Below are 25,930 nucleotides of genomic sequence, written 5' to 3'. Positions count from 1 at the left end.
TATGCGATTGCTTTACTCTTCACTGTTAACACCCTGTGTTCTAGTTTAGCCAAATGATTTCATTGTTTTAATCTAGTAGATGGGCAGCAGCCTTTCCTCAAGACTTGTCCCCCCCCTTATATAAAACAGAGCTGCATTAGTACTTAGCTCAAAAACATCAGAAAGTAGATGTTCTTATGTGATAGACTATTGTGATGGTTTCTTCCCTGCAGCGAAGCATCTGGATTGTATTCATTCAAGCCCGTCTATAATAGTCGTCAGTCCTTTTAGCCGTACCTACACTTGGGGTTTAGAAGAGGGTTTTTAAAATAGCAGGGGCCATTGAATCAGGGGCCAAAATGTCACCTTTACATGTTTTTACATACATTTTTCTCCTTTTCTTAGGTCCATATGTGTAGCCCATGGAAATAAAGTTGTGGGATATATTTTTATTCAATTAGTTTTTTGACCTAAATATACAACATATTGTAGGGGAAGTGAGAAAATCCTTCTCATGATTATCTTTTAGAATTTGCTACTGGTATAGTCACAACCTCCTGTGATGCTGGCACATGACAATACCCCCATTCAGAGTATAATGTCCCATCTATGAGGCACCATAGCATAGGTTGATTTTACAGATTAGTTTCCCAAGCCATGCCGGTAGGGTTGCCACCTGGCCGGTATTTTACCAGCGCAGCCGGTATTTTGGTCACACAATAGTAAAAATACTGGCAATGCAATGGCCGGTATTTTTCCAACCGATCCTCTAATGTTGCACTATAACCTATACCAGTGTTTCTCAACCAGAGCGCCTCCAACTGTTGCAAAACTACAACTCCCAGCATACCCGGACAGCCAACGGCTGTCCGGGCATGTTGGGAGTTGTAGTTTTGCAACAGCTGGAGGCACCCCTGGTTGGGAAACACTGACCTATACTATATATACTACTATATAAAACCAAATTTCCAAGTGGCGATAGCACACCTCGAACCTGATTTCACCCGTGCTCGGATCTGCCGGTTCCGCCCCCGGCTACACAATCAAGGAACGAAAAAAGGGGATATTCAGCATCCAGGTGATTTGCAAATACACGTACAACACTCTGACGTGTTCCGCACTTAGTCACAGTCACTCTATGACTAAGCGCTAAAGCGTGAAACGCGTCAGTGTTGTACGTGTATTTGCAAATCTCCAAAAAAAGTATACACTTGGAATTCTCCTGGATGCGGGATATCCCCTTTTTTCGCATATACTACTATATAGTCCAACATGCTGGGAGTTGTAGTTTTTGTTTTGGGCAGCTGGGAGTTGTAGTTTTGCAACAGCTGGAGGCACCTCTGGTTGGGAAACACTGACCTATACTATATAGTCAAACATGCTGGGAGTTGTAGTTTTCGTTTGGGGCAGCTGAGAGTTGTGGTCAGTAACTAACTGCAACTCACGAATTTAATAAAAAATAAAAATAAAAAAAAAGTGATCAAAAAGTCACATCGAAACAAAAATGGAACCGTTAAAAACTACAAATCGGAACTCCAAAAAATAAACCCTCGTACAGGCCTGTATAAGGAGAAATAAAAGTTATAGGGGTCAAAATAGGACAAAATTTTCCCCTAATATGTGTATCCTGTGATGTCACGCATAGATAATGAATTATGCAAATTAGCATGGCAGATTTTTTTTTTTTGTGAGAAATAGAGATGAGCGAACTTACAGTAAATTCGATTCGTCACGAACTTCTCGGCTCGGTAGTTGATGACTTATCCTGCATAAATTAGTTCAGCTTTCAGGTGCTCCGGTGGGCTGGAAAAGGTGGATACAGTCCTAGGAAAGAGTCTCCTAGGACTGTATTAACCTTTTCCAGCCCACGGGAGCACCTGAAAGCTGAACTCATTTATGCAGGAAAAGTCATCAACTGCCGAGCCAAGAAGTTCGTGACGAATCGAATTTACTGTAAGTTCGCTCATCTCTAGTGAGAAACCCTACATGCACAAGATAATGCTAGTCATACAGCTTTGGCAGCTCTGTGAACAGGGGTCTATTCTAGAGAAGAGCACAACCTGTAGAACATTCCTTTAAGAACTTGTTCAGTAACAATAGAGGGAACGTTCTCCTGGAGCATCCACCCTCGTATGTGGTTGCTGCCTTTGTGAGTTGGTCCCAGGAGATCCTTGCTGCTGATGCTGCGAGATGTGTTGTCTTGGTGAAGGCTGGGATGGATCGAATAAGTGCATAATCATGCGGGAAGTGCCGCTCAGGGACCTGATTGATGCTACATTAAGGGCAGGGATGAGATTGTGGGAAGAACCATAAATGCACTTTAAATGGGATGAGGAGTTGGACAGAGAACAGGATGAAGGAGGAGAAGCACAGAAAAACAACTTGTCATGGAGAAAGAACCTACTAGCACAAGGGCATGAAGATCAGAAGCCATGGAGTGGAGAGCCCGAGCTGTGACCCCGAGTTATTCTGGAGTTATTCTGGGCTGACCAGAGTGAGCAGAACCAACCCAGAGCCGGAGAGGATCTTCAGTCTTGTCTGGATTGGTTGTGAAGTCCTCTGTAGAAGATTTAGGATCCATATCTATTCACCATGCTGAACTACAGGAAACGGGAATGCAGAAAATCCTCCGTGCTGTGGCCGCTTCACTTTAGCCTTCATCTTCCATCTTCTGCCAAATGCCAAAACTCTGGCGGTAAAAAGAGCAGAGAAAATTGTAATTTAATCATTGTATTTTTTGAATGTGAATATTGTGCTCGCTGTAGATCGTTAGTCTCTTCCTCATTCACAGTAATAGAGTAGGATTGTAGAGCATATTCTGTCTTGCTAGTATACATGCTTGCTGTGGATGTATTAATAGAATTCCTATGAGGCCTTCTTAACACGCTGTATTGGCATAGCTGTCGTCTATCACATTCCGAAATCAAGGAGGGGGGTGATCTTCAGTTATTATAAGTAGGTAGAAACTTGTAAAGTGGCACCTTTTATGCCAGCATGGGAGACTAAGGGTTAATTGGCACATATACTATCCATTTTTCCATGTTTGCTTCATTGTAAACATTTGTAAGATAAGTATGAGAGGTAGCGAATTGTATATGCTTGAATTAAAGGGGTACTCCGGTAGAAAACACCACACACACACACACACATATATATATATATATATATATATATATATATATATATATATATATATATATATATATGTATGTATGTGTGTATATATATATATATATATATATATATATATATATATATATATATATTATATATAAATTTTATTTTATTTTTTGTAAATCAACTGGTGCCAGAAAGTTAAACAGATTTGTAAATTACTTCTATTAAAAAATCTTTATCCTTCCAGTACTTATTAGCGGCTGTGTATATCACAGAGAAAGTTCTTTTTGTTTTTGGATTCCTTTTTTTCCCCCCTGTCCATAGTGCTCTCTGATGACACCTGTCTGTATCAGGAACTGTCCAGAGCAGCATAGGTTTGCTATAGGGATTTGCTCCTGTTCTGGACAGTTCCTGATACGGACAGAGGTGTCCGCAGAGAGCACTGTGGGCAGGAAATAAAAACTCAAAAAATAAATACTCCCTCTGTAATATATAGCAGCTAATTAGTACTGGAAGGATTAAGATTTTTTTTTTTTTTTAATAGAAGTAATTTACAAATCTGTTTAACTTTCTGGCACCAGTTGATTAGGAAAATAATGTTTTCCACCGGAGTGCCCCTTTAAGCTTTGAATGCCAGTTATAATAGATCATTCTGCTGTAATGCACAAGTAGTAGTCAGTACGCTGTTACGTTGGCGAGACTGCAGGAAGTTATGACAATAAAAAAAAGACAAAAAACACTGCAGGCAGAATACATAAGGTTAGAACTGAACTGTAAGCCGCATGTAGTGTAAAGAAAAATAAATCCGACAGACCCTTTCATGTAAGGGCTGGTCAGATCCTAGCAGCCCTAGGCTGTCCAGACATTTACTACAGGTAGAATATTTAGGGGAGTAACCGCCCTTCTAGAACATTCATGATTTAATATGTCCTATAGACCATATTGTGGTGTTCATGAGACCGGACAATTGGTCATTCATTTTTAATGTTACAACAAATCACATCATTTGGCAGAATAACCACTACTACACCCAAGGACTGAAAGTCTAGGGTGGCGCATCAAACCTGATAAGAGCTGGACACCAAAGTCTAGAGGTGTATTTTAATTGTCAGACCTTGAGGCGTAACTTGTAGCTTCTGGGCCCCGATGCAAAATCTTCAACAGGGCCCCATACACCAATACTAATACTGGTCAGATCAGACTGAAACAGTGTTAAAGAGGCAGGTGCTAAGAAAAAAAACACATTAAGGCCCCTTTCACACTACAGGTATCATCCTGCTTTTTTCCTGAAAACTGATGCATTAACTGGGAATAACGGATGATAATTGATGACCATCGACCATTATTTTTTTATTTTTTTTTCTTAAAAAACCTGATGTTCATGAGTTATCAGCTGTTATCTGTTATTACAGTTACATACGTTTTTTTAGTCAGGATTTTAACCCTTTTTTTGTTACGCTGTACTGAGCATGCTCAGTACAAAAAACGGATGTTAAAAAACCTGACGATAACTGATAACGGATGTTTTTTGAACATCCGGTTCTCATAGACTTCAATGTTAAATTTTAGACATGAATGGGATTTTATGACTGCTGTTTTCAGGACTTTTTGCTGGGAGTAATAACGTTTTTTTTTTTTTGTTACAGAATACCTGTAGTGTGAAAGGGGCCTTATAGAGGTGCATTCACACGTACAGCATGCACTGCAGATTTGATGCTGTGGATTTCATTTGTTTGTTTATATTGACTAAATTTATCAATGTTTGGTTGCTTTTTGTCCTCCAGCTGGCCCCTTGTATCATGTGACCGTATGTGACCGTAGAGAATTTAGTCTATAGAGACTATTATGTAAAGTAATGTAACATTCCTAAGCAGTATGTAATGTTATGGTGTATTAGATACAAATAGACCCTGAAAGTGTATACAGAATTCTGCTTTGCTTTAAAATGTCTTTATACATTTTAAAACGGTGAAAATTTTAGACACAAGAAAACCATTTTGACTGTATCCCAACCATGCATCTGCAGTAAACATAAATTCACAGGCGGGGTACACTGAAATCTCCACTGCACACAACACCAGGATAAACACATGTATAAAGGATCAATTGCACCAAGTTCATTGTTCTTGTGATTGTCAATAGTAAAAAGGGAGGGAGGAGAAACAAAAATACTGTTGTGCTCACTTCCTATACCCCAGTTTGACACTTAGAGGCTCCCAAAAACAATTACCGTATATACTCAAGTATAAGCCGACCGAATATAAGCCGAGGCCCCTAATTTCACCCAAAAAACCCAGGAAAAGTTATTGACTCGACTGCAAGCCTATGGTGGGAAATACATCATCCCCTCCATGTAATCATCCAGACCCCCGTCATCATCCCCCCCCCCCTTCATCCTCACCGCCAGTCAATCCCTTCATCAGTGGTCTTCAACCTGCGGACCTCCAGGTGTTGCAAAACTACAACTCCCAGCATGCCCGGACAGCTATCTGCTGCCTGAGCATGCTGGGAGTTGTAGTTTTGAAACCTCTGGAGGTCCGCAGGTTAGAGACCACTGCAGCCTTCGTCATCATCCAGCCCACCCCCCCCCCCTTTTGTTTTGTACCCACCTCCCCTCGGTGGGAAGTTAGGGTGAGCTGGTCCGGGCCATCTATGCTGCAGGGACCGTCCGGTGGGGAGGGTTAGTCGTTGCTGGCTGTCCATTTTCACCGGGGGGGGGGGGGGGGGGGGCCTCTTCTCCACGCTTCAGGCCTGCCCCGGACTAGTGACATTGCCTTGACAATGACACACGGACGTTGCGCATGAACATCCCTGTGCGTCGTCGTCAAGGCAACGTCACTAGTCCGGGCCCGAAGTGTGGAGAAGAGGTCCGCCCGGTGAAAATGGACAGCCAGCAACGACTAACCCTCCCCATCAGACGGTCCCTGCAGCATAGATGGCCCGGACCAGCTCACCCTTCCTTCCCGCCAAGGGGAGGGGAGTACAAAACAAAAGGGGGGGCTGGATGATGATGAAGGCCGCAGTGGTCTTCAACCTGTGGACCTCCAGAGGTTTCAAAACTACAACACCCGATGGCTGTCCGGGCATGCTGGGAGTTGTAGTTTTGCAACCGCTGGTGGTCTGCAGGTTCAAGACCACTGAGAAGGGATTGACAGGCGGAGAGTTCACTCGATTATAAGCCGAGAGGGGGCGTTTTCAGCACGAAAATTTGTGCTGAAAAACTCTGCTTACACTGTAGTATATACGGTAGTGACTGGCCAGGAAGTGTAGGAGTGCTTCCGAATGCAGAAGGGGGGGGGGGGATAAATAACCAGCCCTAATGGGTATAGTGTGAGGCTACCCCTACTCTGTTGGGGCACTGGCCCCCTGTCCCACTCTACCCCTTGGTCTCCCCCTAGAAATCCCTGTTATTATTGCCCATTTAGCACAATCACCTGGCACGTTTCCACCATGTAAGATGGGTTCCTCAGTGGTGAATAATGTCCTGAATATACAGGTGATCAGTTAGCACAAGTCCCTAGTTTAGGACATCCACATAGAATCATAAGGCAAAACAAACTGCGATCCATATGATCAATCAAGTAGACCTATAGGTATAAAAAGGGCATGGCCAATCCCAGTGGAAACAATGTGATCCATGCAGTGACCTTGTTCCACCAACATAGAGTTAGCAGCATGCCATAGTTTTCCTGGCTAGTGACAAGTCTGCCATATTTCAGATGAATAAATAAATCCTGCTCCATGCCAAAACAGCATCCGGTTAGTGACACCACATTGGACACTTGTCAAGGCCAGAGCAAAGCATTTGGTATTGCTAGGCAGCGCGCAGTGTGTTGCTTGCACTGTCAGCGACCACTTACACAAAGAGCATTAAGCAAGCAAGAAATAATATACAGCATAAAACACCGGGGTGACCATGCAATATCTATTCCGATACTAGGCCAGAGTCCTGGTATATGATTGGCTTAATAAAAGAGAAAAACTCCAGTACAGAACAAACCATGACTGCCATAGGCATTAACCAGATAATGTATTCACGTATGTATGGCATATTCATATATATGAACGGAACAATGAAAGTGCCTGAATTACACACACCAGAAATGATTTGGGGAGATCAATAGGTGAATAGGAAAAGACGTACTGATGGCTAACTATTATTCAGGACACTATTCACCCTGAGGAACCTACTTTGCATGATAGAAACACGTTGGATGATTGTGAGAAGTGTGTGTATATACTGTATAACAAGGCTTTTTAGGGTCAAGGGGTAGAATGGGGCATTTACTATTGAACATCACAATATAATTGGTGCAATTCATAGACTGTGTTGTTTGTACATATATTTATCCTGGTGGTGTTTTGTGTAGTAGGGATTTCAGTAATTTCATCAAAACTAATAAATGCTAGGTTGTAATGCATTTTTTTTTTCCTATTACTGCAAGCAGTGCACATCCTATTAATGGTCCGATCGGCCATCCACTTGCGTAAATTGCAGCCCCTTACATGGGCAAATCTCAAGGAGGCTTGTTGGCTTTATACATAATGACCATTATTTATAGTCTAATAGTGGTATGTTCTTGTTTTTTAGGCACCATGCAAGTTTGTGTGCTATATACTAGAGCTGGACGGTATGACCAAATATGTGTATCACGGTATTTTTATAACTTATTTCGGTATATAACTGTGTTTCTTTCACAACCCCCCCCCCCCCAAATCATGTGACCCGCGAGTGCTCTTCTGCTCCCCCCCCAATCATGTGACCCGCCAGCACTGTCCTGCTCCCCCCAATTAATGATCAGCCCAGCGGAGTACTACTCACAGATGTCACGTTCAAGCAATGCCCCCCTCCTTTGTTGGGGGCCACCGGCGCTGGAACTCTATACTGTACGCCAGTGGTCTCCAACCTGCGGACCTACAGATGTTGCAAAACTACAACTCCCAGCAAGCCCGGACAGCCAATGGCTGTCCGGGAATGTTGAGAGCTGTAGTTTTGCAACAGCTGGAGGTCCGCAGGTTGGAGACCACTGCTGTACGCTGTATCCCTATGCCCGGGATGCAAAAGATACAGAAAATAAACTTTAACTTACCAACGTCTGTCTTACGCTGGGGACAGGAACGTCTGAGAGCAGTCAGCCTGTCACCGGCCGGAGCGATGTCCCGCCCCGGCCAGTGATAGGCTGATGGTTGTCCGATGTTCCAGTCCCAAGGAACAGCATGAGGCCGACGAAGGTAAGTTAATTTTCTTTATCTTTTGCAGCCTGGGCATAGGGAATACAGCGTACAGCAGTGGTCTCCAACCTGCGGACCTCCAGCTGTTGCAAAACTACAACTCCCAAAATGCCCGGACAGCCGTTGGCTGTCCGGGCATGCTGGGAGTTGTAGTTTTGCAACATCTGGAGGTCCGCAGGTTGGAGACCACCGGCGTACAGTATAGAGTTCCAGCGCTGGCGGCCCCCAACAAACAGGAGGAGGGCAGTGCTTGCGGGTGACATATGTGAGTAGTACACCGCTGGGCTTATAATTTATTGGGGGGGGGGAGCAGAACAGCACTGGCAGGTCACATGATTTTGGGGGGGGGGGAAGCAGAACAGCACTGGTGGGTCACATGATTTGGTGGGGGGGAGTAGAACAGCGCTGGTGGGTCTCGTATGATTAGTTCCCCAATGTGGGGACAGTGCAGCGCAACGCTGGGCTGATAATTCATTTTCAAGGGGAGGGGCCCAACCGGTATTGCGGTATGGGGAAAAATTCATATCGTGCAGCCCAAAAATTTCGGTATTCGGTATGAATCGGTATACCGCCCAGCCCTACTATATACATTTTATATATTAAATGTTAATGTCAAATAATTTTTTGAGATGCTTTCTTTGATACCTTATCTTTGTCTCTGTTAGCGGGAGGTCTGACTTCTCCCAAAGGAAGGTCTAGTGTTGTAAAACCTTCAGCTGTGACAAGATCTCTGCCTAGAACAAGAGTCCCAATCAAAGGACCTACGCTCCAGAGGACTCCTAGTGTGTCTTCCGTATGCAGCACCCAGAGTGATCACAGCACTTTGAGTACCAGGTGTAAGTACAGTGTTCACCTTTGGCACATGTAATGGTTGGGCACTTCACTTGCACTTGAATTTATGTTTGAGCACCTTGTGAGGACACGGTCACTGGTTATATATATAAAAACACTTTAAGCCTATTTATTTATCTATTTTTTTATTTTTATTTTTTTTTATTTTTACTATGCACATTTCACCCTATAACTTTTTTCCACCCTGTGGTCTATTGCTTAGTTTATTTTCTGCCATAAAGCATTTATTACCTACTTACTGGGTACGTAGAAAAAAAAAGCTAGAAAGGTGGTCGTCCGAACACTTGAACTACAACTAAATCCTAAACTGGGGACCTGGTCACCAGTTCCTCAGCCCACACATAGGCTTCACACACACCACAGGACTATGATTTGAGAAGTTTAGACTATGGGACTATTAAACATATAGACGAAGCAAAGTAATAAAATGGAAGACAGCTTTCTTTATTGCAGCGTGCTGTACAGAAAATCACCAGGTACAAAGGTGCACAGGGAGCTGTGGATGGTAAAGGGCAGGGGGCATGCAGGTGAGGGGGGCAACTAGTTTCGCGCACGTGGGCGCTTCCTCTGGCTTGAGCCAGAGGAAGCGCCCACGTGCGCAAAACTAGTTGCCACCCCCCCCCCTGCACGCTCCTTGCCTGTTACCATCCACAGCTCCCTGTGCACCTTCGTACCTGGTGATTTTCTGTACAGCACGCTGCAATAAAGAAAGCTGTCTTCCCAGCAAGAATTTGGTGAGTGCGTCTTCCATTCTTTTACTTTGCTTCGTCTATATTTGCTACCTTTATTAGATAACTGCACCACCATCTGGGGACTTGTTACATGCATATTCACTGGTACACTTTGGGATTGCCCACACCTGGATACCCTATTGTGGTCCTACATTGCTAGCGGTGCCGGACGTGTATTCCTAGTATACGGACTGACTATTAAACATACATCATGCTGTTCCATTCAAAGTCTGTATATTGTGACCGGTGACTATCTATCGTTTATCACCTATATAAGTGAATTGATGGTAAATGCTTCAGGCTGGAATTAATTTGAACCCACTCTTACCCATGACGACACTGATCAGCAATATACCGTAGCTGGAAGCACTGTTACTGGGACGCTATTATAAATCCTAATTTTCTTCCCTTTTGCTTTTGGCACCCAATCTCATTATTGCAGCCGGGTGCAACCACAAGGCAATGTTTTGCTTGTCACTTTGTTGATGATATGCATGCATTTTCCTTTTTATATTCTGATTGAAACAAGATAACTGAACATTTGTAGGGTATATTGCATTAAAGTGGTCCCTCAAGTTACAATGTATAATTGGTTCCAGGATGACGATTGTATGTTGAAACCATTGTATGTTGAGACCACAACTCTATGGAAACCTTGTAATTGGTTCTGAAGCCCCAAAATGTCATCCAAAAATAGGAAAAAGTGAGGATTAAAGAAAAATAAGTAGATAACTAATATAGATAAAGCAAATCCTTACATATAAAAGTAAGAAAGATCTGCTGGGAGCTGTAATCACTGTCTATGTAGAGGACAGGAGCTTCTTCAGTGTCCTGTACAGTACACACAATGGCCTAAAAAAGTAAAATGGAGCTGCCTTTACCTCGTGTCTAGAGATGAGCGAACTTACAGTAAATTCGATTCGTCACAAACTTCTCCGCTCGGCAGTTGATGACTTTTCCTGCATAAATTAGTTCAGCTTTCCGGTGCTCCGGTGGGCTGGAAAAGGTGGATACAGTCCTAGGAGACTCTTTCCTAGGACTGTATCCACCTTTTCCAGCCCACCGGAGCACCTGAAGGCTGAACTAATTTACGCAGGAGAAGTAATCAACTGCCGAGCCGAGAAGTTCGTGACTAATTGAATTTACTGTAAGTTCGCTCATCTCTACTGGTGTCCAAAGGAGCAGCTAACTGTGGTATAGGTAATAAGTAGTACAGAACATGTGGTACCATCCTGTACTGTAGGGGGCGCTACCAGACAGCCAGTCAGTGCATGTACTTCAGTAATACAGATGTTTTTCCAGTAAAATGCAAATTCTGATTGGTCAGTTCTTCCAGCCATTGACACGTTTTACAGATCTGGACTGTCTGTACATTGTATGTTGAGCCTGGTTTCAAGTTACAATGGTCCAGAAAAGACCATTGTATGTTGGAACTATTGTATGTTGAGGCCATTGTAAGTTGAGGGATCACTGTACATGCGTCTTGCCGAGGGCTGATGTCTTGTAGCTCCTCTTTAGCTCTTATGTACAGCTACTATTTGTTTTAATTGGATAAGCTGAGGAATTGAATATATCAGGCTGCTCTGTGCCTTCAGATCCTCTACAGATCTGACATAAGCGCTCGGTAGTTAAGTAATGACTTTGCTTATGCTGCATCTTCACTGCTACAAGAAGCCTTGAGCAAATCGTAAATGTGCTTATTGTATCCATTTTTTTCCACTGCAACTACAGACAAATGGCTACTATATTATGTATAAAATGCCCTTTAAAACAAAGCCCCATCTAACCATGCGGCCAAGATTTCCCAGCCTACCCAGTGTCGACTTTCCTAGTTAGACTTGCATGTTGGATTATTTCGTCCTGCCCACCGCCTCAAATCCTCCCGATTACTTTCCACCCTAATTCATCGAGAGCCGACGGGAAACACACAAAGGAGTGAACATGGCCGATACCCTTGTATCTGGTTATCATTCTTTACCTTAAATGACCATGCCAGGCGGGCACCGCAGTTGCACAGAGAGTGCTTTGCCCATGCAGCTTTTAATCAATTCCACTATAAAATCGTCAGCTGATTCAGGGCGACTCTCTGATGTTACCTTTCTGACCCTGCTGATGGTCGCATCCTGGAGCATTTGTATAATTCCTTTGTTGGCTTCTGCTGCTGGGAAAAGAAGTAGGTCACTTTTTTTTTTTTTTTTTTTTTCTTCTTCTTTTGATATTTGAAGCCGAAGTTAAATGAAATGTCAGTGTCCCTGGGCTTCTTACATTTGATGTGCAGCATTAAGATAGAACCATTTACCGAGATGTCTTTAGGAATTAAATACAGACATCTAGGCACTTAATGCATGCAGGATACACCCTGACGTCTTTCTAGAACAGTGTTTTCCATCCAGGGTGCCTCCAGCTGTTGTAAAACTACAACTCCCAGCATACCCGGACAGCCTTTGGCTGTCCGGGCATGCTGGGAGTTGTAGTTTTACAACAGCTGGAGGGACCCTGGTTGGAAAACACTGTTCTAGACTGTTAAATAATTTAAGTATTCTTACTAACAAATCAAGTTATTTCTACTCCATAGACATGCAAACGTAGTTTACACAGTCTTGTGGGCTACTATGGTTAGACATGCTGAATGGGTGCTTACAGAAATTATTCACCATTACTGTACGTTCACATGGGACAGATATAATATAGATTTTTCATCTGGATTTTGCAGCCAGGGATCCCACAGTGTAGTACAGTACTAGCACAGTGGATGAGATTTAAAAAAAAAAAAAAACATAGACCCATGGTACATATATTAACACTGCAACATATGGCAATTTATATTGTAAATAAGTCAGACTTGTAATTTACTTCAGTGTGCTGTTCATATTCCACAATAAACCTCTAATAAAAGAATTTGGTGACTTTGCTGCAGATCCCCAGCAAAATCCAGAATTCTAGGTTTTTAACCCGATGGATGGAGGATGGTGGATGGATGGAGGATGGATGGATGGATGATGGATGGAGGATGGATGGATGGAGGATGGATGGATGGATGGAGGATGGATGGATGGAGGATGGATGGATGGAGGATGGATGGATGGAGGATGGATGATGGATGGATGGAGGATGGATGGATGGAGGATGGATGGAGGATGGATGGATGGAGGATGGATGGAGGATGGATGGAGGATGGATGGTGGATGGATGGATGGAGGATGGAGGATGGTGGATGGATGATGATATTTTCTTTTTCCCAGAATCCATAGGAAAACTCAGTAGCACAATCATAAGAACAAAATCTGCACAGCATATCCCCCCCGTGTGAACATACCCTTACTATTAGTTATAATACAAATAAGTAAAGGTCAGGTCCTTGTTCTAGGTCGGTTTCCCAACCAGAATGTCTCCTGCTGTTGCAAAACTACACATCCCAGCATGCCTGGACAGCCTTTGGCAGCAGTTTTGCAGCAGCTGGAGGCAGCCTGGTTGGTAAACACTTGTTCTAAGTTCTACACTTTTATGATACAAGCCTTAAAGGGGCAATCTGCTGCCCCAGCGTTTGGAACATTTCGTTCCAAACACTTGGAGCGGGCAGCGTGACGGCTGCCACGCCCCCTCCCATAGACTTGCATTGAGCGGGCATGGTGTGACATCAAAAGGGGCGTAGCCATGACATCACGACGCCCGCACGCAGTGTTCTAAACGAATGCTGGTTGCTGCACAGAACGTGGGGGTCCCAGTTGCAGAAACCCTGCGATCAGACACCTTATGCCCTATCCTTTGGATAGGTTATAAGATGTCTATGGGGCGGAATAACCCTTTAAAGGGGTATTCCCCTGGAAAACTTTTTTTTTTTTTTTTAATCAACTGGTGGGCAAATTACTTCTATAAACAAAAATCTTAATCCTTCTTATACTTATCAGCTGTTATATGATCCACAGGAAGTAATTTTCTTTTTGAATTTCCTTCCTTTCTGTCTGACCACAGTGCTCTCTGCTGACACCTCTGTTCATTTTAGGAACTGTCCAGAGTAGGAGCAAAGCCCCATAGCAAATCTGTCCATTTTAGGAACTGTCCAGAGCAGGATAGAGGTGTTAGCAGAGAGTGCTGTGGTCAGACAGAAAATAAATCCAAAAAGAAAAGAACTTCCTGTGGAGCATACAGCAGCTGACAAGTACAAGAAGGATTAATATTTTTTTAATAGAAGTAATTTACAAATCTGTTTAACTTTGTCACCAGTTGATTTTCCAGGGGAGTATCCCTTTAAGCCTGCTAAAAACTGTAGTCTGTAGCTTTTGGCCAATTGTGGAGGCAACAGCTGGACATCTGAAATGGCCTTTAGAGTTGAGCTAGTAATGAAATGCTCCCACAATCCAGGAGGACTATATTGCATGCTTATTTGTTAATAAAATGAAACTGACTGAATTGGACCAGCTCCAATGTTATCCAATGGTTGTTTTTAAATGCACCCCACCATGGGCATACAGATGCTCATCGATTTATTTGTCCATCCCCATAATACATAAATTGCAACAGCCTACTACCCCTTCTCAGTGACCCTCGCCTATACCCAAAATATAGTAGAATTAATACCACAAGGGCAGAAGGAACAGAGTATTGATTTCAAATAAATGTTCTCTTCAGTCACTTTATAGACTCCTTTTAATAGTTTCAGCCTAATCCAATGACCTCCGACCTCCAGCTAGAATCTGCTTACCCTCTTCAGACCCATATAGTGTGCTGTCTATTTTCTGTGAATACAGCTCTTGTCCTTCCAAAATTATACAGATTTTTTTTGAGCCAAAGTAACTACTGCATTCTTAATTCTCAATAGATCAGTGTCTGGTTAAGCGGTGTACCCTGCCTCTTAAGTAAGGCTCTTGTACCATATAAGTATAATCCGCTTTTATTAAAAAGATGTTAAATAAAGAAAGCAATGTGGAAGTACTGTACACAACCTGAGGACAAGCTCAAAAACACAGTGGAAACAAGATGTAGAAAGACTCCGAAGATTCTTGCTTTGCCATGCGGAACCTGTATGCCAAGTTCTTAGACAGGAAATATAAAGATCAGCGGTCCGAACAGAACCGGCTACTTTATGAAGTTAGCCAAAGGTCAGTGCAGGCAGAGAATGACTGGATGTAAAAATGTAAGGCACAGTTTAGAACACTTTTGTACTGTGTCGCCAGCATACGTAGGGATATCATCAAAAATGTATGCCAATGTGTAAACCGGTGTACCCATGGCAAGCCTATTCATATTAAAGGACTTGAACACTTGACTATACACTTGGTCTATTTTCCCAACATAAAGTATGTATTTGAAAAATACTGGCTCAGGTGGGGGGGGGGTTAGTGTATTAAAGTCAATGGGTATGCCGTATTGTATGTCGGAACTTTTTTTTTTTTTACTGGAATACTAATGTTTACTGCTGGTGTACAGCCCAATCACAATGTGAACCAAGCTTAACATTGATATCTTACAATATAACTTGTCAAGCTTCTAGGTTACTTAGTTTCTATATATGACCACCGGTAGCTCATAAAAGCCTTACATGATGGTTCTTTAAGGATTCCAGATGAAGCGGAACATCAATTATGGTCCTCATTCTTTATCTGTGGTATACAGTATGAAAATAGAGTACAAACCAATGTATTAGAAAGGGCCATTATTAATGAATTCTGCTAAGCTTTTTGAATTCTGTGCAGACCTTAAGATGTTTTGCTTTAGGTTTTTGCTGTGTCACAATATATCTTTATTGGGGCATTTTGGTTATGATGGATGTAGAATAGGGCATCAAAACTCGATGTAAGTAACTAGTGTACAAACCATCATTTTACAAAGGTTCTGTTCATCGGAAGGCACTTGGGTTAACTTATATCAATGCCAGCAACATGAAATGGCTCTACCATTGGATGAAGGCTTTCCTTTAAATTGCTTGCTTAGAGCATACTGGGCTGTATATATATTGTTAAGTAGTCCGTTGTATACTACTGAGTTTTTCCAAACAATTTTGCCTATCGCACAATATAACAATAATTCTTTCCAGTAGTCCAATCTTTCACCACTTTGAGTGAATTTGATGTTTAATTCAAGGTACACCAATACATTTGTAAAGAGTATCAGCGAACCCGCTCAATAAAAGGAGTCCAGTAAAGTGATTCACTATGACTAACATTCTTTGAAATAATTCAGCTAGGTTGGCCCTACAGCAAAACCTCAATGCTATGACTTACAGTAAATGAGTCAAAATACGAATTGCCTTTAACTGCAGTTAATGCTGGTTTGTTCTTTGCCACTGTTAGATTCTTATATGGATGCTTTAAGTAAAATTGTATGTATATGTTTTGTACTTTGTACATTTTTGTATAAAGTTATTGTGCCTCATTAAACTTACTACTACTACTACAGTGCATCTTGTAGACAAAGCGACATAAACTGCAGTCAGAATAAGGGTGCATTAATATCTAGGATATGTGGATCCGGCGGGAGAATTTCAAAACTAACCACAGCTGGATCCATGCCCTACCCCTTTATTTCTTTGAGCTTCTTGCAGTAAGCCAGTGGGCTCCTTTTCCAGCAGCACCCTGTTTTTTTCTTAATTTTTATTTATTTATAAATTTTTCAACCAGATCAAATAGCGCAGCAGACCATGATTTTCAGTCCAGTAAAAAAATGAATGCAGCCAATAAATTAGCCAACTGGAGACCCTTCTGAATGCAGGGGATGTATTGAAAGCAATGGGATATGGCAGGGATCGGGCATCAATATAGTAGGAGGCGGTTTTGAATTTCTCCTGCTGTTTCCAGCTGCTAGACTGACAAATCCTAGATGTGGATGCACCCTTACAGTAATCTGCCATTTTTAAGGAGTAATTTGTTTTCCTGTATATGCATACATGTACTAGATCACACACCGTAATGATAGTGTCCATTTTTCTTTACAGCTACAACTGCCTCAAGTAGTATAAAGACTGATGATGTTCCTGCAAAGTATATAAAGCAAAATGGACCAGCTGGGACTTATGCCACAAAGGTTACTTTCCCAAGAGCCAGGTCACAGTCTCTGAAAGTCACACAGACTGCTGGTAAGTATTACTACAATAAAAACTTCTGACAATAGAAAGACTGCTTGCCTGCAGTTATAATAGCTTAATACAATCCCTTCCCATTTAACACTCCCAGTTGACTTTTAGGACCTGAAGAACAAGAAAAACTTGTGCTAATCTCTAGAACTTTAAAGGGGTACCCTGGTGGAATTTTTTTATTAACTGGTGCCAGAAAGTGAAACTACTTCTATTAAAAAAATCTTAATCCTTCCAGTACTTATTAGCAGCTGTATTCTACAGAGGAAATTCTTTTCTTTTTGGATTTCTTAACATCACGACCACTGTGCTCTCTTCTGACACCTCTGTCCATGTCAGGAACTGTCTAGAGCAGGAGAAAATCCCCATAGCAAACATATGCTGCTCTGGACACTTCCTAAAATGGACAAAGGTGTCAGCAGAGAGCACTGTGGTCGTGGCAGAAAAGAAATCCAAAAATAAAAGAATTTCCTCTGTAGTATACAGCTGCTAATAAGTGCTGGAAGGATTAAGAATTTTTAATAGAAGTAATTTACAAATATGTTTAATTTTCTGGAACCAGTTGATTGGAAAAAAAAAAGGGGGGTTTCCACCGTATTACCCCTTTAACCCCTCAGATGCCGTGATCAATACAGATCACTGCATCTGCAGCATTGCGGTCACTAAAATGGATGAAAGTTTTATATAAGCAAATATGGTATCAATACAAAGTACAGATCACGGCACAAAAAATGAGCCCTCATACCACCGCTTATACGGAAAAATGAAAACCTTAGAGGTCTTCAAAGTAGGGGGATTTTAAACGTACTAATTTGGTTAAAAAGTTTGTGATTTTATTTAAGTGCAACAGTAATAGAAAAGTATGTTATCATGGATATCATTTTAATCGTATTGACCAAAAAAATAACACTTCATTTTTACCGTAAATTGTACGGTGTGAAAAGGAAACCTTTCAAAATTTGCTAAATTGCAGTTTTCTTTTTAATTTCCCCACACAAATAGAATTTTTTTGGTTGTGCCATACATTTTATGGTAAAATGAGTGGCATTACAACGGACAACTGGTCACGCAAAAAACAAGCCCTCATACTAGTCTGTGGATGAAAATATAAAATATTTATGATTTTTTGAAGGTGAGGAGGAAAAAACAAAAACTTCTCAAAAAACAAAAGTCCTTAAGGCCCAAATGGGCTGAGTCCTTAAGGGGTTAAAGGGGTATTCTGGCCTTGTACAGCTTATCCCCTATCCAAAGGCATGGGGTATGCGATCTATGGGCAGCTCTCGGCAATCGGTGTTGGGCGCTTCTCCCGAGACTGGGACGTGACTTGAATACATGAATGGAGGCGGCGTGGCATGACGTCACTTCTCCGTCTTTGGAGCAGCGCCTGACACAGAATGCCGGGAGCTGCACGGGATCCCCGTGATAAGACATCTCATCCCATATTCCTTTGGTAGGGGATTAGATGTTGAAGACCTGAATACCCCTTTAATCCTGGAGCGGTTTTCAGTAGTGTTGATGTAGTTGTAGTAAAAGCAGCAGTTTTGTTAGTTTGCCACCTTGTGGGTGGATTTCTTGAGTCGCACAGAAAGCAGCGTTATAATTCACCTTTCCATGCTAGTTATTATTGATTTCTTTTTTGAAGATGGGAAAATGTTTCATCATAATAGCTTATCGGTAATTGCCGTCTCACGCCCATAAATGGGTTTTTCCTTAAGCTGATGTAAGAATGTATTTTGTGTCGGATAACTCAATGGCCATTTTTCACACTACTTTTCCAAACCATTGAGTGTCTTGAGCCAATTTTGCGCACTTTAGATTGTGTGCCAAAAAGGGAGTTTAAAAAAAAAAATTATTTATTGATTTTATTTTTTTAAACTACAAGCTTATAAGGAGGGTGAACTGCAGGTGCCTCTCATCCCTTGCAAACCATATAGTCTAGTGTACACTAAATAACCCTATGGGTGATGATGTTGCGTTAATTATCATGGAGTTGTGTTACGCTATGAATTTGAATTACTTGTATGTTATGCACTGCATTCAATATATGTCTGGCATTACCTGGTGTCGCTAGATAACGCTGTGTATCACAGACTATATCACAGGGAGGCATTGCCTTAATCCCTAGAGACTAAGCAATGGGTAGCAGATAGCTCACAGCATGGCCCCATGGTACGCTGGTAGAGAACCCCCGAACATGGTTGATACCAGTCTGAACTTATAAGTTGTGTTCTGCATTGATGTACAGCGCTAGATTCGGACCTCCTGTTTACTGCTTTGTTTCTTAAGTAATGCCAATTCATACATACTTATTGTATTTATTTATTTTTGTTAAACTTAAGCTTTTCTATCAATAATTACTATAGTCATTAAACCATTTCTTATTTTAATTTGCCTGATCTCTACATTTGTAAATTCTTACAATGGATTAGTAAAGCAGATAGATTAGATCACTTTATCTATAAAGCTACTTACATATGTCTAGTCTTGCTATATCCAGTAGTTCTTAGTAGACATTATTACAAACATCTGACAACCTTATTTATTGGGCCTCATCGTTTTATCCTAGATCCTTACATTACTACTTTTCTTTTTTTGTGTATAACCGTGATTACCCTATAAATTAGTATAGCCTTCAAGTTGATGCTAAGTATACCAAGATCTAGTAGTCCTATCACTGGCTACAAATGGTTCTTCCCAACAGTGACAAGTGAGGACTGCTGAAACCACAGGATATCCCCCCACACCCCCCCCCCCCCCCACACACACACACCCCACTCACAAAAAGAAAAAAAAAATACTGTCTGAGAGAGCACACTTTTGACTTATGACTTTCAGTTGGGCCAGCAGTGTATGCAGGGGTCAAGTCCTGGGGAAAACAAGTGTTGGTCCTGCAGGACTCCTAGTGTTCCTGCTGTGGAAAAAGTGCAGGAACGCCGTTCCCATGTGTTCCTGTAGGACTTAAGCCCCGAGTGTGTGACCATTAAAGCTATGCTAAATAAGAGTGGTCAAACAAAATGCAATATTATAATACAAAATGTCATTCATTGTTGCGGTATTTTTTTATTGTGTCAAAAATATTCTCTTCTCAGGTGCAAAGAAAAGCCCAATTTTACAGCAAGGAGTCACAAAACCATCTGTCTCCTCAGGGCTGTTAGGAAAGCGGATAGAAACTAAAGCTGTTAATGGAGGTAAGAGGGACACATTATTACAGATGTATGGTGTTTCTGTTGAAATACTCTGAAATCTGAATGGTGGTCATTATAACCCACCTGCTTGGTCCCCTGGTGGTGCAGTTGATCTAGAACAAGAATGCTTATGGAATGCCCTTTGTCCAATGAAATGACTGGGAAAGGGACCGAGAGACTAAGAACTCCCATTCATTTTATTGGTAAGAGTATATAGGTGTAGGTCTTGCTATCCACCAGTGAATTGTTCTAATTCCTTCAAACTGAAAAAGTATTCAGAGGCAACAGACCCTTTTTTTCACTAACCAAGGAAACAATATATATAATATAATTTATATATATATATATATATATATATATATATTTATATATATATATATAATTTTTTATATATATATATATATATATATATATATATATATATATATATATATAAAAAAATTTTCTAAAATCTTCAGATCCTTTCACTTTTTTTTTCTTCTGAATGCGGACTCCCTACAATCAGATATGTATCGTCTATCCGGCAGAGTAGGCATAAGTTGTCAAATGCTTGAGTACCCCTTTAAGATACATGACTTTTGCCCTTTTGCACCCGAGGCAAGCCCAGAAAATTGCGCGCCCCCCTGTTCTCACCATTAACACCACTATACACAGACCAATATCACCATTAACACCACTGTACACAGACCATTATTACCAATTACACCACTATACAAGGGACAGATAATACTGCAACACTATGATCACTACCATTATCACCATATAATGACTAGATAATAACATACTTATACTGAATAAAATCACTATACAGAGACCATTATCACCACTATACAAGGGACAAATAATTGTACCACACCATGACCACTATCATTACCATCATATAGAGATGAGATAATACTACCATACTGATATAAATATAACCACTTTACACAGACCAGAATCACAAATAACACCACTATACAAGGGACAAATAATACCGCCACAATATGACAAATAACATTACCACCATATAATGATGGGATAATATTACCATATTGATACTGAATAAAATCAATATGCACAGACAAATATTCCCCCATATATTGATCCTATAGTAGTGACCCTGGCTCTACAGACCATATAAGTGATTCGATACTGTTACATCAGGTGACGTCTTCTCTAATTGGAGTCAATCACTTTTCTTTTTCTTCTACATCTGGCCCAGACTGTCATGTCAATTCTTCCATCCACAATTCGTCTCCACAGAACCTGCCATACAAACATTTTAGGATCCGTACTCCTTAAGCACCTATAGCGCTCCATACAGTAATAACACCTTGGTGTCTCACACAGTAAAGTAGATACCATATTTTTCGGCATACAAAATGCACCTTTAAAATGAAAATAACAGGCAAAAACCTTGCCTGCGAGTTATACGCTGATAAATCCACTGGTCACCGATTTAAAGTGGCCGCAGTGCCGGCTGCTTGGTAAAAGATCTGCAGCCTGGCCGTGGCCACCTTAAAACAGTGACCAGTGGTGGCCACTGTGGCCCAGACCAGTGGTGGCCACTGTGGATTTATTTATATTCACCTTACCTGGCCGTGCTCAGGCTGCGGGTGTTCCTGGGCTGCGCCATAGTGAAGCATGACCAGTGACGTCCTCTGCCGGCTCCTCTGTGGCGCGTCAGGGACGTCATTCTTTCCTGCAGCCGCCACTGGTGAAAGTGACCGCAGCGGCTGCAAAGAATTGACGTGTGACGTCCCTGACGCTGTGCAGAATACACGCAACATGCATATACACACATCATGCATACACATATGCGTACACCCGCCGCTGCTCCCCACATCATATATTACATACATATACACATACATCATACACATACACACATCATACAAATACCTTATGGGAATAAAAGGGTCAGAAATAAAAGAAAACCAATATGGATGAATAAAAATGTTAGGGGGGCAGTAAATGACAAAAATAAAGCATTTAAACTACTAAAACAGGACAGCAGTGAAGAAGCATTAAACGGATAAAGAGAAAAATTTTTAATATGTAAAAAAAATAAAACAGATAAAATCTGCAAAAATAGAGACAGAAAGACTCATTGCCAAAGAAAGTAAAACTAACCCCAAAATGTGTTTTTACTATATAAATAGCAAAAAGGTTAAAAATGAAAGTGTTGGCCCTTTAAAAAAATTATGAGGAAGACATTATAAACTGGGATCAGGAAAAAAACTAATATTAAACACATTCTTCTCCACTGTATTCACTGAGGAAAATGAAATGTCAGGTGAAATACAGCGAGATAAGGTAAACTCCCCAGTACAGGTCACCTGTCTAACCCAGGAAGAAGTACAGTGCCGCCTACAAAAAATCAAAATGGACAAATAGCCAGGTCCAGATGGAATTCACCCCTGTGTTTTAAAGGAATTAAGTAATGTGATAGACAGACCCCTATTTTTAACATTCAGGGACTCAATAGTAACAGGACCTGTTCCCCCGGACTGGCGCATGGCAAATGTGGTGCCAATATTTAAAGGGGTGAAAAGGTCAGGAGAATTATAGGCCTGTTAGTTTAACCTAGGTTGTATGTAAATTGTTTGAGGGTTTTCGAAGAGATGCTATTTTGGGGTATCTTGATAAAAATGAATGTTTGACTCCATATCAGCATGGCTTTATGAGGGATCAGTCCTGTCAAACTAACCTGATCAGCTTTTATGAGGAGGTGAGCTCCAGACTGGACCAGGGGGAATCGCTGGATATCATATATCTGGATTTTTCCAAAGCATTTGATATGGTTCAACATAAAAGATTGGTGCATAAAATGAGAAGAATGGGGCTGGGGGAGAATGTGTGTAAGTGGGTAAGTAACTGTCTCAGTGATGGGTAACAGAGGGTGGTTATTAATGGTACTTATTCTGATTGGGTGACTGTTACTAGTGGGGTACCACAGGGGTCCATCTTGGGTCCTGCTCTATTTAATAAACTTATTAATGACCTTGTAGAGGGGTTGAATAGTAAAGTAGCAAACTTTGCAGATGATACTAAACTATGTAAAGCGGTAAACACAATAGAGGACAGTGCACTGTTACAAATGGATCTGGATAGGTTGGAACTTTGGGCTTGGAAGTGGCAGATGAGGTTAAACACTGATAAATGTAAGGTTATGCATAGAGATGAGCGAACTTACAGTAAATTCGATTCGTCACAAACTTCTCGGCTCGGCAGTTGATGACTTTTCCTGCATAAATTAGTTCAGCTTTCCGGTGCTCCGGTGGGCTGGAAAAGGTGGATACAGTCCTAGGAGACTCTTTCCTAGGAATGTATCCACCTTTTCCCGCCCACAGGAGAAGTTCGTGACTAATCAAATTTACTGTAAGTTCGCTCATCTCTAGTTATGCACATGGGGGGGAAAAAAATCCAGCCTGGGATTATGTATTAAATGGGAGCAGACTTGGGGCGACGGACGTAGAAAAGGACTTAGGAGTCTTAGTTAACAGTAAATTTAGCTGTAGTGACCAGTGTCGGGCAGCTACTGCCAAGGAAAATAAAATCATGGGGTGCATCAATAGGGACGTAGATGCCCTCGACAAGGAAATAATTCTACCGCTGTACAAATCACTAGTCAGACCACACATAGAATACTGTGTACAGAACTGGGCACCAGTGTACAAGAAAGATATAGTGGAGCTGGAGAGGGTTCAAAGATGGGCAACCAGAGTAATACGGGGAATGGGAGGACTACAGTACCCAGAAAGATTAGCAGAATTAGGGTTATTTAGTTTAGAAAAAAGAAGACTTAGGGGAGACCTAATAACTATGTATAAATATATCAGGGGGCCGTACAGAGATCTCTCCCATGATCTATTTATACCCAGGACTGTATCTATAACAAGGGGGCATCCTCTACGTCTAGAGGAAAGAAGGTTTCTACACCAGCACAGACGGGGGTTCTTTACTGTAAGAGCAGTGAGACTATGGAACTCTCTCCCGGAGGAGGTAGTCATGGTGAACTCTGTAAAAGAGTTCAAAAGGGTCTGGATGCATTTTTGGAGAATAAGAACATCGCTGGTTATGTATACTAGATCTATAGGGACAGAAGGTCGATCCAGGGATTTATTCTGATGCCATATTTGGAGTCGGGAAGGAATTTTTACCTCCCTAATATGAGGGTTTTTTGCCTTCCTCTGGATCAACTCAGTAGGGACTCATTAGGGTTATAGGTTGATCTTGATGGACTCTGGTCTTTTTTCAACCTTATGAACTATGTTACCCACATCATACATACACCTGCCGCTGCCCCCCACATCATATATTGCATGCATACATCATACATATACACATACATATACACATGCATACAAACACAACATGCATACACCTGCCGCTGCCCCCCCCACATTACATACATACATACATACACACATCACACATACGACATAGATATACACATCATACATACACATATGCTCACTCCATCAACCCCCCTCCTCCCCCTCTGCTCACTCCATCAATCCATCATACTTTTTTGTTTAAATTCTGTATATCTATATGGAGATTTTTCAGACTTAGTTAACACTATAAAAAAATAAAGGTTATTATACTACTATTATGCCAGTCAGGTCCACTCTGTCGTGTGGTTAATCACTACCTGACTAGCCGATCTGTTCCCAAATAAACAGCAGTCTGCCAGTTCATTAGCCACGTACTCTCTGGTGGTGCAGATCACTTTTGATCGCGATTTGCATTTGCTTTTGCATTCAGTCTACGTTCTATTGAAGCGTGGAAGTGACTGAATACATTTATAGTGTTGGGAATGAAAAATTTGGATGCACTATGTAAATTTACTCATTAAAACCAGCATTTCTTTCTTCATCCCTGGGATGCTGTATATGATATTGATATGATATTGACTATAGAATTTGAGTTACCTTTTAAATTGAACTTTCTTAACTAACCCAGACAGTTATCTCTGTAAGGGTAGGGTCACGCGTAGCATATATGCTGTGTATTTCACACTGCAGGAAATTAGCTGGGCAGCGGGAAATATGCAGCGTATTTAGCTACAGGCAGACTCACAAAGCTTCTCCGTGGCAGCCATGTGTGCACAGGGACTACTGAAGGCAGGGCCAAGCACACCAACATGACATTCTGGCCCGCCTTCAAACCTCACTGTGTACACAGGGCTGACACCAGGTAGCCCTGTGTGTCTCATCATAGGAGAATACACAGCTTATTTCTAGCTGCGCAGTGTCAAAAAAAGTGCATATATGCCACGTGTGACCCAACCCTAACAGTGTTTGTGCTTCCATGTGACTAGATACAATCCAAACTTAAGTAATGAATGTACACACGTGGAGCTAGAGAGAAATGAATGCATTCAAATGAAGGCCTATGGATACACTTGAAATACATGCTGGGAGCTGTTCCTGTTGTATATGCCAGTTGCCGACTCAAATACAGTCTGCACATAACGTGTACACCTACTGTTCTTTTGTTGGTGGTATTCATTCGGAAGACTTCCCAACCTTTAAAGAAATGCTTGGACTAATGCTACTCTATAGGCATTTAGTGACCTACAGTACGTGGTCCATGGGCTATTGATATAGTTTTTGTCCTTTTTGCAACTGCCTAGTATATGGGAAAGAGCAATATGTGCCACCTTCCTATAGGATGGAAAATATGATGGTCATGTCTAGCCATCCTTTGTTAGCCCTTGTTTACCTCAGCAGTAGCTACAAAGAGGAGCACCATGCAAACAGCTTCACTACTTACAG

The 25,930-nt window shown here is 41.5% G+C and overlaps 1 protein-coding gene across 7 annotated transcripts in view; it reads left to right on the top strand.

The window, feature by feature from the left end:
* The window catches only part of MTUS1 (microtubule associated scaffold protein 1), a 259,211-nt gene that overhangs the window by 129,200 nt on the left and 104,081 nt on the right, over nt 1-25,930 (top strand). For 4 of the 7 annotated variants that reach the window (XM_056559054.1, XM_056559034.1, XM_056559044.1 and 1 more), the window contains exons 4-6: nt 8,994-9,164; nt 16,843-16,983; nt 20,070-20,168. In XM_056559054.1, coding sequence (XP_056415029.1) covers nt 8,994-9,164; nt 16,843-16,983; nt 20,070-20,168 — 411 coding nt within the window. Of the gene's footprint in view, nt 1-2,410; nt 2,696-8,993; nt 9,165-11,711; nt 12,085-16,842; nt 16,984-20,069; nt 20,169-25,930 lie in introns of those variants that run through there. The other 3 variants (XM_056559069.1, XM_056559080.1, XM_056559061.1) reach the window with 3 other exon arrangements.

This window comes from Hyla sarda, chromosome 1 (assembly GCF_029499605.1).
Source record: "Hyla sarda isolate aHylSar1 chromosome 1, aHylSar1.hap1, whole genome shotgun sequence".
Lineage (NCBI taxonomy): Eukaryota > Metazoa > Chordata > Amphibia > Anura > Hylidae > Hyla > Hyla sarda.
This window is presented reverse-complemented; position numbering and strand designations above follow the sequence as displayed.